The 14,479-nt window shown below is 42.5% G+C and overlaps 1 protein-coding gene across 5 annotated transcripts; it reads right to left on the minus strand.

Moving 5' to 3' along the window:
- Positions 5,601-14,194, minus strand: LOC8062291 (disease resistance protein RGA2). 5 transcript variants are annotated; one of them, XM_021455844.1, is made up of 6 exons: positions 13,839-14,194; positions 11,054-12,214; positions 6,654-9,018; positions 6,444-6,535; positions 6,228-6,357; positions 5,601-6,147 (listed from the first exon to the last, which is right to left on the minus strand). In XM_021455844.1, exons 1-3 carry the CDS (start codon positions 14,133-14,135, stop codon positions 6,847-6,849), a joined length of 3,630 nt encoding a protein of 1,209 aa, XP_021311519.1. In that variant the 5' UTR covers positions 14,136-14,194; the 3' UTR covers positions 5,601-6,147; positions 6,228-6,357; positions 6,444-6,535; positions 6,654-6,846. The 5 variants fall into 5 exon arrangements, with proteins under 5 accessions (XP_021311519.1, XP_021311520.1, XP_002459068.2 ...); XM_021455845.1 differs by having other exon boundaries at positions 6,440-6,535; XM_002459023.2 differs by having other exon boundaries at positions 6,228-6,535.

Consider the following 14,479-nt stretch of genomic DNA (forward strand, 5'->3'; position numbering starts at 1 on the left):
ATTTTTCAGGCTTGAAATGTAGTTGATCCTGTGTCTCAAAGTTGCATTGGAGTGAAAGAACTTGGTGCCTGCATCCCAAGGGTGGCCCATTTAATAGCCCCCCTTTGTCTCCAATAAACTCTTTGTTGCTCTAAGAGAAACAATAGCTTTTCTCTTAAGATACATCTGAAATTCCATTCTTCAAGGCTAAGATCCCTGACTTCTTCTATAGAGTCCATGAATTGAATTGTTACTGAAATGTTTTGTATGCATGACTTCAAGTTTGGGACGGAAGCATTCCATGTTTTCAAAGCCCCCCTTAGATTTTTGCATTTCCTGGTTAAAGCTTTGGCTTTATCTTGAATGTGATCAGAACAAGTCCAGTTTTGAGCTAAAACTTCCTGAAAACCCTGCCTTAAAAGAAAGTAATTTTCAAACCTCCATAGGTGAGCTTTTGGGACAACAGTTGAAATGGAGATGAGAAGAGGAACATGGTCTGATATCTCTCTGACAAGAGAAGAGCAGGAAGTTTCAGGGAATGTCAGGGTCTAGGCATTGCTGGTAAAAACCCAGTCTAACTTTTCTAGCAAAGGTGAAGATTGCATATTTGACCAGGTAAATTTGTTTCCTTGCACAGGGATTTCAGTCCATCCCATATAACTGATTGTATTGTTGAAGAGGAACATGTCACTCACATTGGCCCCCTCTTTGTTTCTGTTTTCAGGGTACCTGTATAGGTTAAAGTCCCCCAATATCAACCAGAGGTCCTCATCAGAGAAGGTCAAACTTTTAATCCATCTAGAAAATTCTAACTTCCCTTCAGCAGAGCATGGGCCATACACATTGAGCAAGGTCCAGGAAGTATTGTCAATAGTTGCAGTTAGTTCAATAGCAATAGCAAATCCAGTAGTGAGTTTAACCAGGCCACTAAACAAGGATGATTTCCAAGCCACCAGAAGGCCACCTGAGGCCCCTACCGCAGGGATGAATGCAAAATCATCAAAAGCAGGAGGGAGAATTTTCTTTAGGAAAGCCATGTCAAAATGGTCCATTTTGGTTTCTTGTAAGCAGACAATATCACAGTTTGAGTTAATGACCTTATTTTTCACTGCATTCCATTTTTCATCTGGATTGAGTCCCCTAATGTTCCAGCACAGGATTTTCCATTTTCTAACAAGGTTTTGATCCATTAAAAAAACTTGGCAATAAGATCAACATAGTTGTACTGAGCCTCAGGCTTTAGCAGCATACAACGTTTGATAAAGTTTTGGTCCAAAGAAGCTACAGTGGCAGAAGAAGTCTTAAACTGTAACTCCCCAGCGGTCTGTTTCCTAAACCCTTGCAAAACACAGAGCTGACTTTCGTGAATGCCCCAAAAGAGACTGGCAAAGTTTCCAAATCTACCAAGAACAAGGTACAACCAGACATCAGACATAAAACAGATTACAACCCCACTGAGATAGCAAAATAATCCTGTCATTGACAAGTTTCTAAGAGTCTGATCCTTCAGGGAGTCTTCTCAAAAGCTCCCTCCTCCATCTGGCTCTTCTTCTTGTTCTGCTTGGTTCCCAGGTTGGCCTGATCATCTGCATCTTCCTGAATGTTCAGAGCAAGAGGACCCACTGCAGCCTTCATCTTCAGCCTTTTTAACTGCAAGAGTTCATCACTAACCTCAGCATCATCCAAGCTACAAAACTCAACAGCAATTTTTTTTATTTGGCTTTTCTTTAGCACAGGTGGCACAGCTCTACAGGCTAAGCAATTTTTATCAATGCATGTGTTTGCTTTGAAGCCTTTTTGTGCATTTTTGAGTCTAGGGCTCCTCCTTACCTCTGACTCAACCACAGCAGAGAGCTTACTAATCCTCCTCTTCTTTGGTGGGACTTCCTTGCTAGTTCCAATACCATGAATGCACACATCAGCAGCAACATCTGACGAACAGCCAAAATTGTTGTCAGGGCAGGTTGGGGGAATGGAAAAATCAATGTAGTTATTTTCCAAGGTGAACAATAGTGAGGAGAGCTTAGAGGTGAGGAGTTGTCTTGTTTGATTGAAAGAAGAACTGTTGAGGAGCTGTACTGTGAAGAAATTTGCCCAGGAGGAAGGAATGCAGATATGAAAGTGTGAACTGTTACCTGAGGCAAAAAAATTAGCCCACAGCCTAGTAGCCTCTGCATCCAGGGTCCTAGACCTAGCAGAGTTATCTCCATCTGCTCCATGAACACTCATAAGCTGCTGTGCAGCAAGCTGAAGCCCCAGTTGTCCCTGAAAGTTATCCCCTACCAAGGCCTGCTGGAAGTCTTGCTCCTCTGGAACTTGCTCCTCTGGAAAAATGTCATCTGGCAGTTCGGGGAGCTGTGTCTGGTTGGGCTCAATCAAGTGCTGGCCCATGAGAGGCCCAAGCTGAAGTTGAAGCTCTTCTTGGGCTGAATCTTCAGGAGTAGCCAAAGGAGGACCCAGAGGTTTGAACTGAGGCCCTTCTTGCACAATCGGTCCCGGGCCATTATTTAAATTTTGAAGGAGATCTTGGAGGAGTGCACAACCTACAGCAGCATTAGATTCTTCCTCTAGGTTGAAACCCACACCAGTAGTAACCTCCTTCTGCACTTGGGTGTTCTGCTGATGAATACTGAGAGGTAAGGTAAGCTGAAGTTTGGTCTGGCCCTCAGACAGGCTATGCTGCAGCACTTGAGTTGGGGCATCCGACAGAGGGCCAATCTCCGAGCCAAGTAGCTGGTTAACAGACACTTCAGTCCTAGAAGAGGTAAACGGGCTTCCTAAGGGATTGTGGCCTACCAGATTCAGAGGTTCAGAAAGTTGGGGGAGAGGCTCACGATTCTGAAAATCTTGAGTCCCCTGCGGCTGGACTTGGTAGACTTCTCCCTCAAGCTGTAGCAGATACTGAATATTGTTGTTGTTCGAAGCATTATGTCCTTCTTCTCCCTGCACAGGTTCAGGTAGATTGATGATCATTGGGTCCAGATCTTCCTTAACATCTTGGTTGAGATCAATAAGAGGAGGTTGCTGCTGAGGTTGATCTAATTGGAGGTCCAGACCAAGATCTTCCTGCAAAGGCATAACTGGTTGCCCCAAACCATGAAAATCAAAAGGCATACCAAACTCTGGGTTGAAATTGACAGGAATGTGATCCTCCTCTGGTGGCTGCTCTAACTGGGGCTTTTGCTGAAGGACTTCAACTTGTACTGTCCAGGACCCACCATCAGCCACCTCTGGCTCATCAAACACAACGAACCTGGGAACTTTTTTTAGATCCCTAACCCTTGCTTTAACTAGTAGTCTTGTCAGGTAACTTTCATTGGATTCCATGAGAGAAATTCTAGCAAACTTAGCCACAGCCTGCTGGACATTCCTTTCAGACCAATAGTCGTTAGGAAAACCTAGCAGAAGCAGCCAACACTCATACTTGTATTCAGACTTTCTCCAGTTTCTACCTCTGTCATGTTTGCAAAAGGAAATGCTGACATCCTCAAAAAGATGCGGGCTATCCTCAATCAAGGCATCCCTGGAGTAGGTGTGCGTGAACCTGACTAGTGCCTGGCCCAGGTGGGAGGGCTGAATTTCCAGGAACGGCACTCTCTTTTCATACTGAAGAAAATCGCGCATAACACTACGAACTGCAGCAAAGCTCATGGGATTACCAGGCAACGGGTCGATGGTCGCGATTGCCAGGTTCTCGTTCCTCGGCTGCAGACGTGCAGGGGCAACCACCCTCACCATGAACTCACGCTCGGGGACCTCCTCATACTGCAGGTGCTCGGGAATGAAGGGCGCAGGATCCGCCCTCTGGAAGGCCATGAAGTCAGTCAAGGTAGGCTGGATGTTGGCAGCGAAGGGAGGCAATGGCGGAGGAGCGGAAGTGGGGTTTTCTTGGTGCTCTCGGGAGGCTACTGTTGCAGCGGGAGAGGTGGAAGAGGAAGGCGAATCGTCTTGCGCCTCGACAGGGTGCGCCTCGACAGGGTGGTGGGTGGCCACATAAATGTCGGGGGAAGTCATAGGAACAGTGCTGGGCTTGTGCTTCGGCCTCCAGGCCCAAACGGTCGCAGGATTCGCGGGTCGACCATCAGAAGTTTGGCCTTTCCCCTTGTCAAAGATATGATTGCTCTTTGGGCCGCTAGCAGAGTGTATGTTACGTTGGGTACGGTGAAAAGCCGGCCTGCTCTCATGAGCATTGGAAACGAGGAGGGGGGAGACAGGCTTTGCAGCAAGCTTGACGACGCCATTGGGTCTAGAAGGATTTTGCTGTCCCCTGTCCGATTTGGAAAAATAACACCGCACAGCAGCGTGGCCGAGTCGGAAGCAAGCAAGGCAGCGGACCGGCAAACGACAGTTGACTCGCCAGTGCGAGAAGGAAAGGCAGCGACTGCACTGTCTCCTCATCTGACGGTGCTGACGATGGTCTGACAGAGAAGAGGCACTGACCTCTCTAGGGAAGACAAGACGCTCATGCACGGGGACGCGGGGTTTCTGGAGCTCAGCAGAGCGCAAGGGACAAGGAGAAGGGCCAAGAGGAGTGACGTTAGCCCCAGAGAGCGGCGGACTAGGGTTGGCAGCCGCCATGGCCGAGCTTGAAGACGAAGAACCCCTTCCCAGGGGTTTAGCCCTAAAACCTTTGACCACCTCTACGAAGGATGGTGAGGCCGCAGCGGAAAAGCCATTAGAGAACTGAACATGCTGTTTCCTAATGCCCAGAGTCCGATTGCTGGACTTGAGAGGGTTCGGGCGTCGATGATTAGAATGAGGAGGACGACGAACCGGAGGAACCCGTCTAGGGGGAGCCCGTGAGTAGGGAAGAACCCAAGAAGAAGCTTCCTCAAGAAGGAAGCGCTCATACTCCCATTTCCAGTTTGGGCCACCATCACCCCAGAGGAAGAACGAGACTTTAAAATCATCGCAAGAAAAGGAGCGAAGCTTAACAATGAACAACCCTACTTGCTTAGTAGACACAAAGAACTGAAAAGTTCTATCCCCTATTTGCCTGACAAAGAACTCAATCGGGGTACCCTCAATAGCAGCAGCGATGAGATGGCTAGCAGAAAAATCAGACAGCCTAAATCGGCATCTACCAAAAGCGGCTACCAGAGAGAAAGAAGCACGATCTCGGACGCGATGAGAGACATGCGTGCCTAACTCTTTCCAAATGAGATCTGCAGTGGCCAGACCCGCAGCTGTAGGGAGCTCCGGGAGACTCATCGGAGTGGAGCATGGGAGAACTCACCTTAGCAATGGTCAGAAGAACACCACTGACATCAGGTCAGCACTGAGCGAGCCGCCACAACCTTCAACCTCCCCCAACGGCAGCAACCACAGAGCACCTTGAAAGGAGCACGAAGCCAAAGCGAGGGCGACGACGGCGGCTGGCGGGGAGGTGGCGGTGAACGGCCAGAGGTGGCGGCGGCCTACGCGGCCGCCCACACTCGGGGCGACGAGAGCTCAGCTAGAGCCATTGGAAGCAGTCGAGCAGCGACCCTCAGCCCGTGTAACGTTGCCCGGTCTAAAATCTAATTAAGTTGAATTAGTTATATGGCTTTAGCTTGGACAATTTCTTCACACCACAACACCCAGAGGCTACAACTAGACGAAGGTTACATTGCAGCCAAGGTTTCAGAAGAACGGCTCAGCCGCTGATTACATCGAAAACAACCAAAACTATTACAGAGTAGTAGTGTGCAAAACTTATCTGGGAACGTGCAGCTAGCTCAACCAAGGGCCTTGTCTAGTTGGGAACTGAAAAAATTTTGGGTGTCAAATCGGATATTTCCTAGATATCGGAAGGAGTATTTAGATAATAATAAAAAAATTAATTACATAACTCGTAGCTAGCTCAACCAATTGCTAAATTAAAAAGCAACATGGCAGAAAGTAGAAGGAACAAGCAACACACCCAGATCAGAATCAGACCGACTGGCGATCATCTCAACCTTAGCCTTATGATATCTCTCGCTCCATTCATGCAAACCGGCCGGTGGTCTTTATCTAAAGGAAAATTCATGCAAACTTGTCGATCGAAATCACCGGAGCCAGACACAAGCTGGTGCTGCTGCTGCCGACTGCAAGCAGGGCCACACTTGGAAAGCTTCAAACCCCGCCGCCGCCGTGCCGGCATGCTGATGCCACCACAATGTCACGACATTATGGTACAATTGTGGGCTGCAAAACATTGGCCCCTTTGATTAGTATTCCTTCCAAGTAGTTGATGAGCTAAATGATAATGTGTAAGTTGAACTCACCTGCATGGGCATCGAAATGGGATATATAGCCTGCTAATAAATCAAAATGGTTAACGAAGCACTCGTCAATCGGAAGGTCCGGAATGTTTGCCGCCCGCCCCTGAGGTACAAGCTTAATGCAGGCATGTAACTGTGCAACAAGCACAATAAAATTAATGTGTCTCAAAAACATGCATATCCAGTCATGCATGGAAAACGCTTGTACTACTCACTCACACATGGACTATGGACAGCACCACACTCAGACTAACTTCGTCTTGCCTATGCTATGCACGTAGGAGGAGACTAGGAGCTGAGCAGCTTGCTCTCTGCAGTTCAACGGCACAGACGAAATACGATTAGTTTGTAATGAACACATATAATATATTTATCCACCATTCATTTTCTTCAGAGTTTGGCAAGGCTTTGCCTAATCACCATCCGTACCGAAGGTGCTCGCAGATCCTGCTATATTAATATCCGCCCGCCGGCCACCAACGACGACCAACCTGCAGTATACGAAGTCACAAAAAAAAAACAAAAAAAAAACGTACAAGCAGTGTATATAAAAGAAGACATCAGTGAGAAGGATCTTGCCATGCTACATCTTGCAGTTGATCGATGACGTGGGAGCCATCAGCTACTTGGATGTGACCTCTGGAATATGAGCGATCTTGTGCTTGTCCTCTACCTGGCACTTCTCTAGCAGTGCTGGGCAGTCAATTATCCGTAGTTTCTTCAACTCAGTAAGGCGACCTATGCTTTCCGGCAGCGAAGACAACTTTGGGCAATTCTCAATGCCAATTTCTCTCAATAAAGTCAAGTCTCCCAGCCATTCCGGCAGTGTCTCTAAATCTGCACACAACGCTATCTCGAGTTTTCGGAGGGACTTGAAGCATCGAATAGCATCCGGGAAGGTTCTAAGACCTGTGACAGACTCAAGCAAAAGAACCTCGATTGAAGAGAGGTGCTGGGTCCGACGCCACCCTTCAGAAGAAAGAGATGCATCCCCTATCACAAGAAGAAATGGAGAACTACTAGATGAGAGGTTCCCAAATCCATGTTCTGGCAGCACGTGGTTGCTGTTCCCTAGCATCCACGACATGCTCCTTGGGGGATAAGGCAGGAACTTCAGCTTTGGGCAATCACAGGCAAACAACATATGTAAATTTGGGATTAAAAACCCTCCATCTTCAGCAGACGATCTTGTTGTCCACCACTCTTCCAAGTTGTCCATTGAGTGCAAATAAATTATTCTTAGCTTTTGGCAGCTCCCGTAATCTCCATAGAATTCCCGACCAACATTCTTGAGGTTGGGCATTTCAGCCACGGCCAGTGCTCTCAGGTTTGGCAGGCGCCCAAGTGGGGGGAGGCAGTTGCACTCTTTTAGACTGATAAGAAAGACAGTGGTAAGATGAGGTAGGTAGGAAGAAATGTCCAGCATCCACCTAGGGAAGTCTATGCCCATATAACCACCTAGAACGAGGTGTTGGAGATTTCTAGGAGGCAGAAGCTTCGCCAACACTGATATGGCAGCAGCTGCATGCTCCACTAGACTATCCTCATCATCTTTCCATACAAGATTCAACTTTGTAAGCTTTGAGTTGGTGGACAGTTTACCATGCTCTGCCCCTTCCAAATGCTTGACTTTCTCAAGGCCTCTGATCCTCAGTTCATGGCAGAGTGTCCTCTCAAGCTGTGCAATTTGAGTCCATAGATCACCGCTTCCTCCATCAATCTTAGAGGACCCTTGCAAGTTCATACTCTCTCTCAGTTTTCCAACTTCACCTTCTACTAAAGGTGCTATTTCTGCTTCAACAATTTTAAGTGTAGACATACTAAAAATGCTTTCTGGTAAGTCACGAAGGAAGACACAGCCTCTAAGGTCCAAACTTTCAACTCGTAAATCACCAATAGAAGAAGGTAGGTGTTCGAGCTTTACACAGAATGACAAATCTAGATGCTTTAACATCATGAGTTTGCATAGAGAATCTGGCAAAATTTGAACCTTGGGACAACTTGTCATGTTCAGATATTCAAGCTTAGAGAGTTTATCAATCCAATCTGGGAGCTCTTCAAGGTTATGGCAGTCTGACAGATCAAGATGTGTCAGATCATGAAGCTGATAACAAGATTCTGGTAGTGATTGGAGTTTGTAACAATCAGATAGGTTCAAAAATTGAAGCCTATGCAAGTCGCCAAAGGATTTTGGAAGTGTATGCAGTTCATGGCAGCTTGCCAAGTTTAGGAAGAGCAAAGCACTTAGGTTCCCAAAAGAGACAGGAAGCTTACGAAGCCTGACACATCCTGATACATTGAAGTATTGTAGTTTTTGAAGGCAACCAATGTTAGTGGGTAATGTCTTTAGGGAAGTATTTGAAAATATCAAGGTTTGTAGGTTTAGCAGATGGTTCAAGGATTTAGATAAGGTTGAGATTGGAAGGGTGGAAGCATCTAGATACCTTAATAGCTTTAGTTTATAAACAGAAATTGGTAGCTCTGACACATGGCATCCACTCAGATCCAAAACTCTCAAATATAATGTCCATGAGAATGCTTTCTTGTGAAGTTGGAGTTTATCACATTCCCTAAAATGCATGGCCCTGACCTTTCTTGGAAAATGCTTATAAGATGAAGACTCATTATAATTCATCAACAACTGATAGTGACAACTTTGATTGTCACTTCTATTGTTATGCACCATTTTATCCACATATGAGAATTCTTCACTAGCAACATATCTTGCGAGATCATGTACCACATCATGCATGCGGTATTTCAGGGTGGGTTTAAATGTCCCTGAATCGATTACCTTGAAGACACAAGGAAATTAAAACAAACATTAGAAAAATAGAAACAAAATGCAGACAACAATCTGATCAAGGGTTTTGGCTGGTATTATTATGGATGCAAATTAATATACAACTTCTGGTAAGAGATCTAGTTGTTATAGGTGTGGAGGTTCATATCACAATTCTAGAGATATATCTGGAGAGACTATTCATTAAAAGGTGTGTTTGCTCAACAATTAAAACCTATTGCAAAATTAACAATGTTTGACACTTAAGGTTTACGTAGCTTGATGAAGAGTTTATTGTCACGGATACAAGTATATAACAATTAGCAATAGATCCAGTTAATGGTACATATGTGAAGTTTCATGTCACAATTCTAGAGATTGACCTAAAGCAATTTTTACTTCTTCTTTTGTGGAAAGGACACCAATATATATCATTAAAAGGTGTGTTTAGCAACAACTAAAATTGGTTGGTTTTGCTAACCCTATGTCTTAACGAATAAAATATTGTTTGGGAGTAAGGCTGGACGGAAAACTCGAAGCTCGTTAGCTCGCTCGGCTCGTGGCTGGCTCGACTCGACTCGACTTGGCTCGTTATCATAACGAGCCAAGCCGAGCTAAGATTTTAGCTCGTTAGCTATAACGAGCCAACTTAAGCTAGCTTGTGAGCCGCTCACGAGCCAAACAAACTACTGTTTCAAGAAAAAAGTCATCATAACTTATATTAGTTTTATATTACTTCATGTCTTATACTTTACAAATAGTTGATATGTTAGCTCATATAAATATTTTAATTAACTTAAGACTATTGGATATATTATTTTTGTATTATTATTATTATTATTATTATTATTATTATTATTATTATTATTATTATTATTATTATTATTATTATTATTATTATTATTATTATTATTATTATTATTAAGCTTTAGATAAATACAAATATTATATTTTGTGTACTTTTTATACCTGGTTCACGAGTTTAACGAGCCAGCTCGAACTCGTAACGAGCCTAGCTCATTATCCTAACAAGCCAGAATAAGCCGTGCCGAGCCGAGTCCAGCTGGCTCGTTATCGAGCTTTATTTGGGAGGAGTCATCATTGTGGATAGTAGCTAGTGCAAAAGGGCTCTTAGGGTTATGTTTTAGGATAGGATATGTATTGACCCTATATTTACTTCCTTAACAATCCTACTCTTTCTCTTGTCACTCATCGTGTTTGTAATTTTTTACATTCTTACTTTATATTCCTTCGTGATAGGTAGCTACCTCACTGATTACACAGGGAAAAGTTTCCTTGCTCGTGGTTCGTTTATATTTCAAGCTCAAACTGTTAAAGTAGTACATTCCCTATCACTTCAAATGTGTTGGCTAATAGCTATAGATATGAAGCAAGATTAATTAAAATTAGCACATGTGGAAGTAGGCTTTGGAGACCATTTTCTATGCATGTTGGTACAAGAAGAAAGAGACAAGAGCGGTATACAGGAATGAAAAGATATCCAAATTTTCCTATGCAAACTACTCGTGCTTTGGTTCAAGTTGCCAAATGGCCTTTAGCTACTATAACTAACCCAAGGCTTCACTCTTTTAGGCCTCCTTTGGACCGTAGAAATCTCACAAGAATCATACAAGAACTTCATAGGAATTAGTTCATTTTTATAGGAAAAACACACGAAACAGAAATTTTTCCACATTCCAAAGGTTTTAGACAACTCAAACATAATTATGAGTTTGTGAGGTTTGTTCGTATGTATATTATATTGAAGAAGTAGAAACATTAAGACCATGTTGTCTTTGAAATCAAAGTGGGATTACGTATGGTGAAATTTTATTAACTGATTTGTGTATACCATTGGTATTGGATAATCTTTTTGGATGTGGAAGGTGTTATTGACGCTGGTGCATACTTAGGAGGTAGAGGTGCTAAAGAAGTTGTGTTCCTGTTCGGATCATGGTTTGTAGCACTAGCTTTGGGGAATATCTGTAAAAGCAAAATCAGAAAATAGTATATACAGTAATACAATTATATGACGAATGCAGCTCACCTCAGGGGTAGTTGAAAGACTAAGGAAAGACATCCCTAAGAAATCATTAATATATTCCTGACCAATTAGGTGAAGTGGGGCCTCATGAGCATCTTGAATGAATCCCAAAGCAACCCATTGATGAATCAAGCTATCATGATCTATGTTATGGCCCTTAGGAAAGATAGAGCAATACATGAAACATAGTTTCTGAAGTGAGGGCATGGGGTAATAACTTAGCATCAAGCGCCTCATAATCCTATAGTCATCATCTTTTATCTCAAGAATATTGCTGTCTTTAAGTGCTTTCCATGATTCTTTTGTGCAATGCTTATTCATCACATAACCAAGAGCTTTAGCAACTATCGGTACTCCACCACATTTCTTAGCAATTTCTTCTCCAATTTTTATAAGGTCAACATCCAGCCTATTTCTTCCTTGCATTGAAGGATTAATAATAGAAAAGCAATCATCACTTGATAAGGCCTTCAATTTAGTTGGTGAAACAATATGATATTCTGAAGTCCTGATGATAGACAATGCTGTAGGAACTTGATCACTTCGTGTCGTTACTATTATCTTGCTGCCTTCATTACCATATTGTAACATTTTCATCAAATTATCCAATGAATCTCCCCTTGTCTCCCACATATCATCCAAAACAATAAAATAAATCTTCCCTGAGAGTATGCGCTCAATGCGAGAATTCAGATTCTGTAGTGTAGCATCATTTGCTTGGAAGGTAACCTCAATATGAGAGATAATAGAAGCTACAATCTTCTTCACATCAAACTCCATTGATACATGGACCCATGCTTTCACATCAAACATATTTGTCTCTTTAGCATTGAAAACAGATTTTGCAAGTGTAGTCTTACCCATACCACCAAGTCCAACAATGGGAATAATGGATATTTTTGTTTGACTGTCTTTCTGCAATACCAAATTTAGTACCCTTCTTTGTTCACTTTCTCTTCCTACCATATCAACTTTATCACTCGAAACCACAGATGTTTCTTGGTTTTTTATGTTCACAGACTGCCTTGTGTCTATGAGGTGCAGAAAATTAAAATTTTTTTGTTCCTCTACTACTTTATCTAGCCCTTCCTTGACTTTTCTCATCTCAAATGACAAGGTAAACCGTGTGATTAGTGGGTTGAATGACATGGACACCAGTTTAGCCTGCAGTGCATAGTTAGTTATAGAACATTAGATTTAATTTTTCCCCCTATTATGTGGGCATTTGCTGATTACAGTAATATGTCTAAGTAGTAACTATGCAATATATATATAATTTGCATCCTAAATAACTGAATTAATATTGACTTTTTTATGACAATGCTTATTGTAACCTATCTCTAAAATGGCAAAATTGAAAACTTTGCTTCGTCTGGGAGGATGGAAAATGGGCTACAAAATGCATATGTTGCATGTATGCGACTACAAAAGACAAACTTGTCTTGTTCTTAAATTTTCATAACAAACCTTTTTAAATTTGAATATCCTCAACTAAATATATGTCCATTCAAAATGCCATTACTCCTATAAAATGGCCAAGTAGAATATAGAAATGTCTAAAATATTGTATCCTTCTGCTTATAGGATTGACATATAATAAAATAACATAATTAGATTTTCTTTTCAAACAATACAAGAGATCTGCATGTTATCTAATTATAAGAAGAGAGCATTAAAAGTGCAGATGAGACATCAAAGAGACCACTCCCAAACACACCCAACACACACGAAAAGACAAGTTACAACCACACTCTAGGATCTAAAACAACCAGGAGTAGCCCACTAGGGTGTCTGGTTTGAGGAGACACTCTATGCTAGATGAGGTGGTGCATCATAAGTACATTCATCAAATATAGTGGAATGACTATATTCCTTATACTAGTACTAATTATTAGCTTGTAAGGAATGAAATGATGATACATCAACCTATTCCATTTCACAAACCAAACAAAAAAAGTGAGGAATAAGTAGATGATGGACAACCTCATTCCTCAAACCAAACACACCATAAGACTCCAGAGTGAGTGACCAAAATGTAATAGATGTTTTAGAAATGATTTCACAACTGCATGCTTGTAACATGAACTCCCACAAATCATATTTTGAATCAGACCTCATGCCAATATCAAGCAGGATCACTTTATAAAATGCATCTCTATTTAAAATTTATGTGGCTTTGTACATGGGCATGGTCTACAATAAATAATTTTAGTTATTTGTGTCCATGGTTATTAAACATTGGAGTTGCACAACAAATCAAAAAAATACTCATAAATATTTGGCAAATTTAGTTTTTTTTAAACCAATGTAGACAATTGCACTATCTGCAAACGATATGGTAGAAGTTGTTCTTTTCATTTCACATATATTATATATATGCTAAGAAGAAAATGAATACATACTATTTTTTTCACACAAACGGATGTCATGCCATCAATTTGGAGCAACTTTATGAAGGCTTAGATTTAGTTATTGCCTAGAAATCGTTTTCTTTGCGAGACAATCAATTTAATTAAACCTCCATGGTCAAGGAATACTGAATGTATAAGAAGAAAGATGTATATTGTATACAATTTATTTTAGATCTAAGCCAGACAATTTCAGGGAACTTTCATTAATGGCTTAGTGATATGAGAGGCTGCAACTTCAATAAAGATGTCATCAAACTTCTTACTTGTTTTTCATGTTGCTATATATTGATGCAAAATGATTGCATAACAGATGCAGCTATCTCAAATGAAATAATAAGCTTGCTTTATATATTCAGGGAACAGGATGGAAGTGCTACCGGGCAAGTGGTGCTCCTCCATATCATTGTATTGGCCTCCAGCTCGTCAATCGTGTCTTCAATGTTGTAGGCGGCAGATTTGAGCTTCTTGAGCCAAAGCCGCACCGACTCACTGCCATGGGAGCGGTTCTCAGCATCCACCATCACGGCCTGCACAGTAACCAATTTGTTCTTCATCTCCTCAACATCATCCTCGAACGTCCACAGAAGCTCGACCCTTTCCCAGGCGGCCTGCCCAAGCATGCCGGCCACACGCTGTACAACAGCTCCGGCAACCATCTCAGCACCCCCACTCATGGCTACAGCCAACAGACCTTGATCTGTCTTGCACTCACTGCCACTGGCGTTATTTCAGTTATGCTATGGATAGCACAAACATGATGGGCTCTGCTATATGTATATATATACTGCTCTGTTTCTTGGCCTGAAGCTTTTGCACTGATACCTGGAGTGCAGTGTGGTCGAGTGCTAGGGATCTCTACTAAAGGCAAGCTGCAGATATTCTGATGCATTGTTGCAGCTAGCAAGCCTCAACCTTTGAGGAAAGGTATTTGATGGTCTCTGACTCTCCGGTCCGGTCCCAGGTTCACGAGCCTGAAGCTGGTAGATGGCCTTGTTCAGTTCCCAAATTTTCTGGTTTT

This window comes from Sorghum bicolor, chromosome 3 (genome assembly GCF_000003195.3).
Source record: "Sorghum bicolor cultivar BTx623 chromosome 3, Sorghum_bicolor_NCBIv3, whole genome shotgun sequence".
NCBI lineage: Eukaryota > Viridiplantae > Streptophyta > Magnoliopsida > Poales > Poaceae > Sorghum > Sorghum bicolor.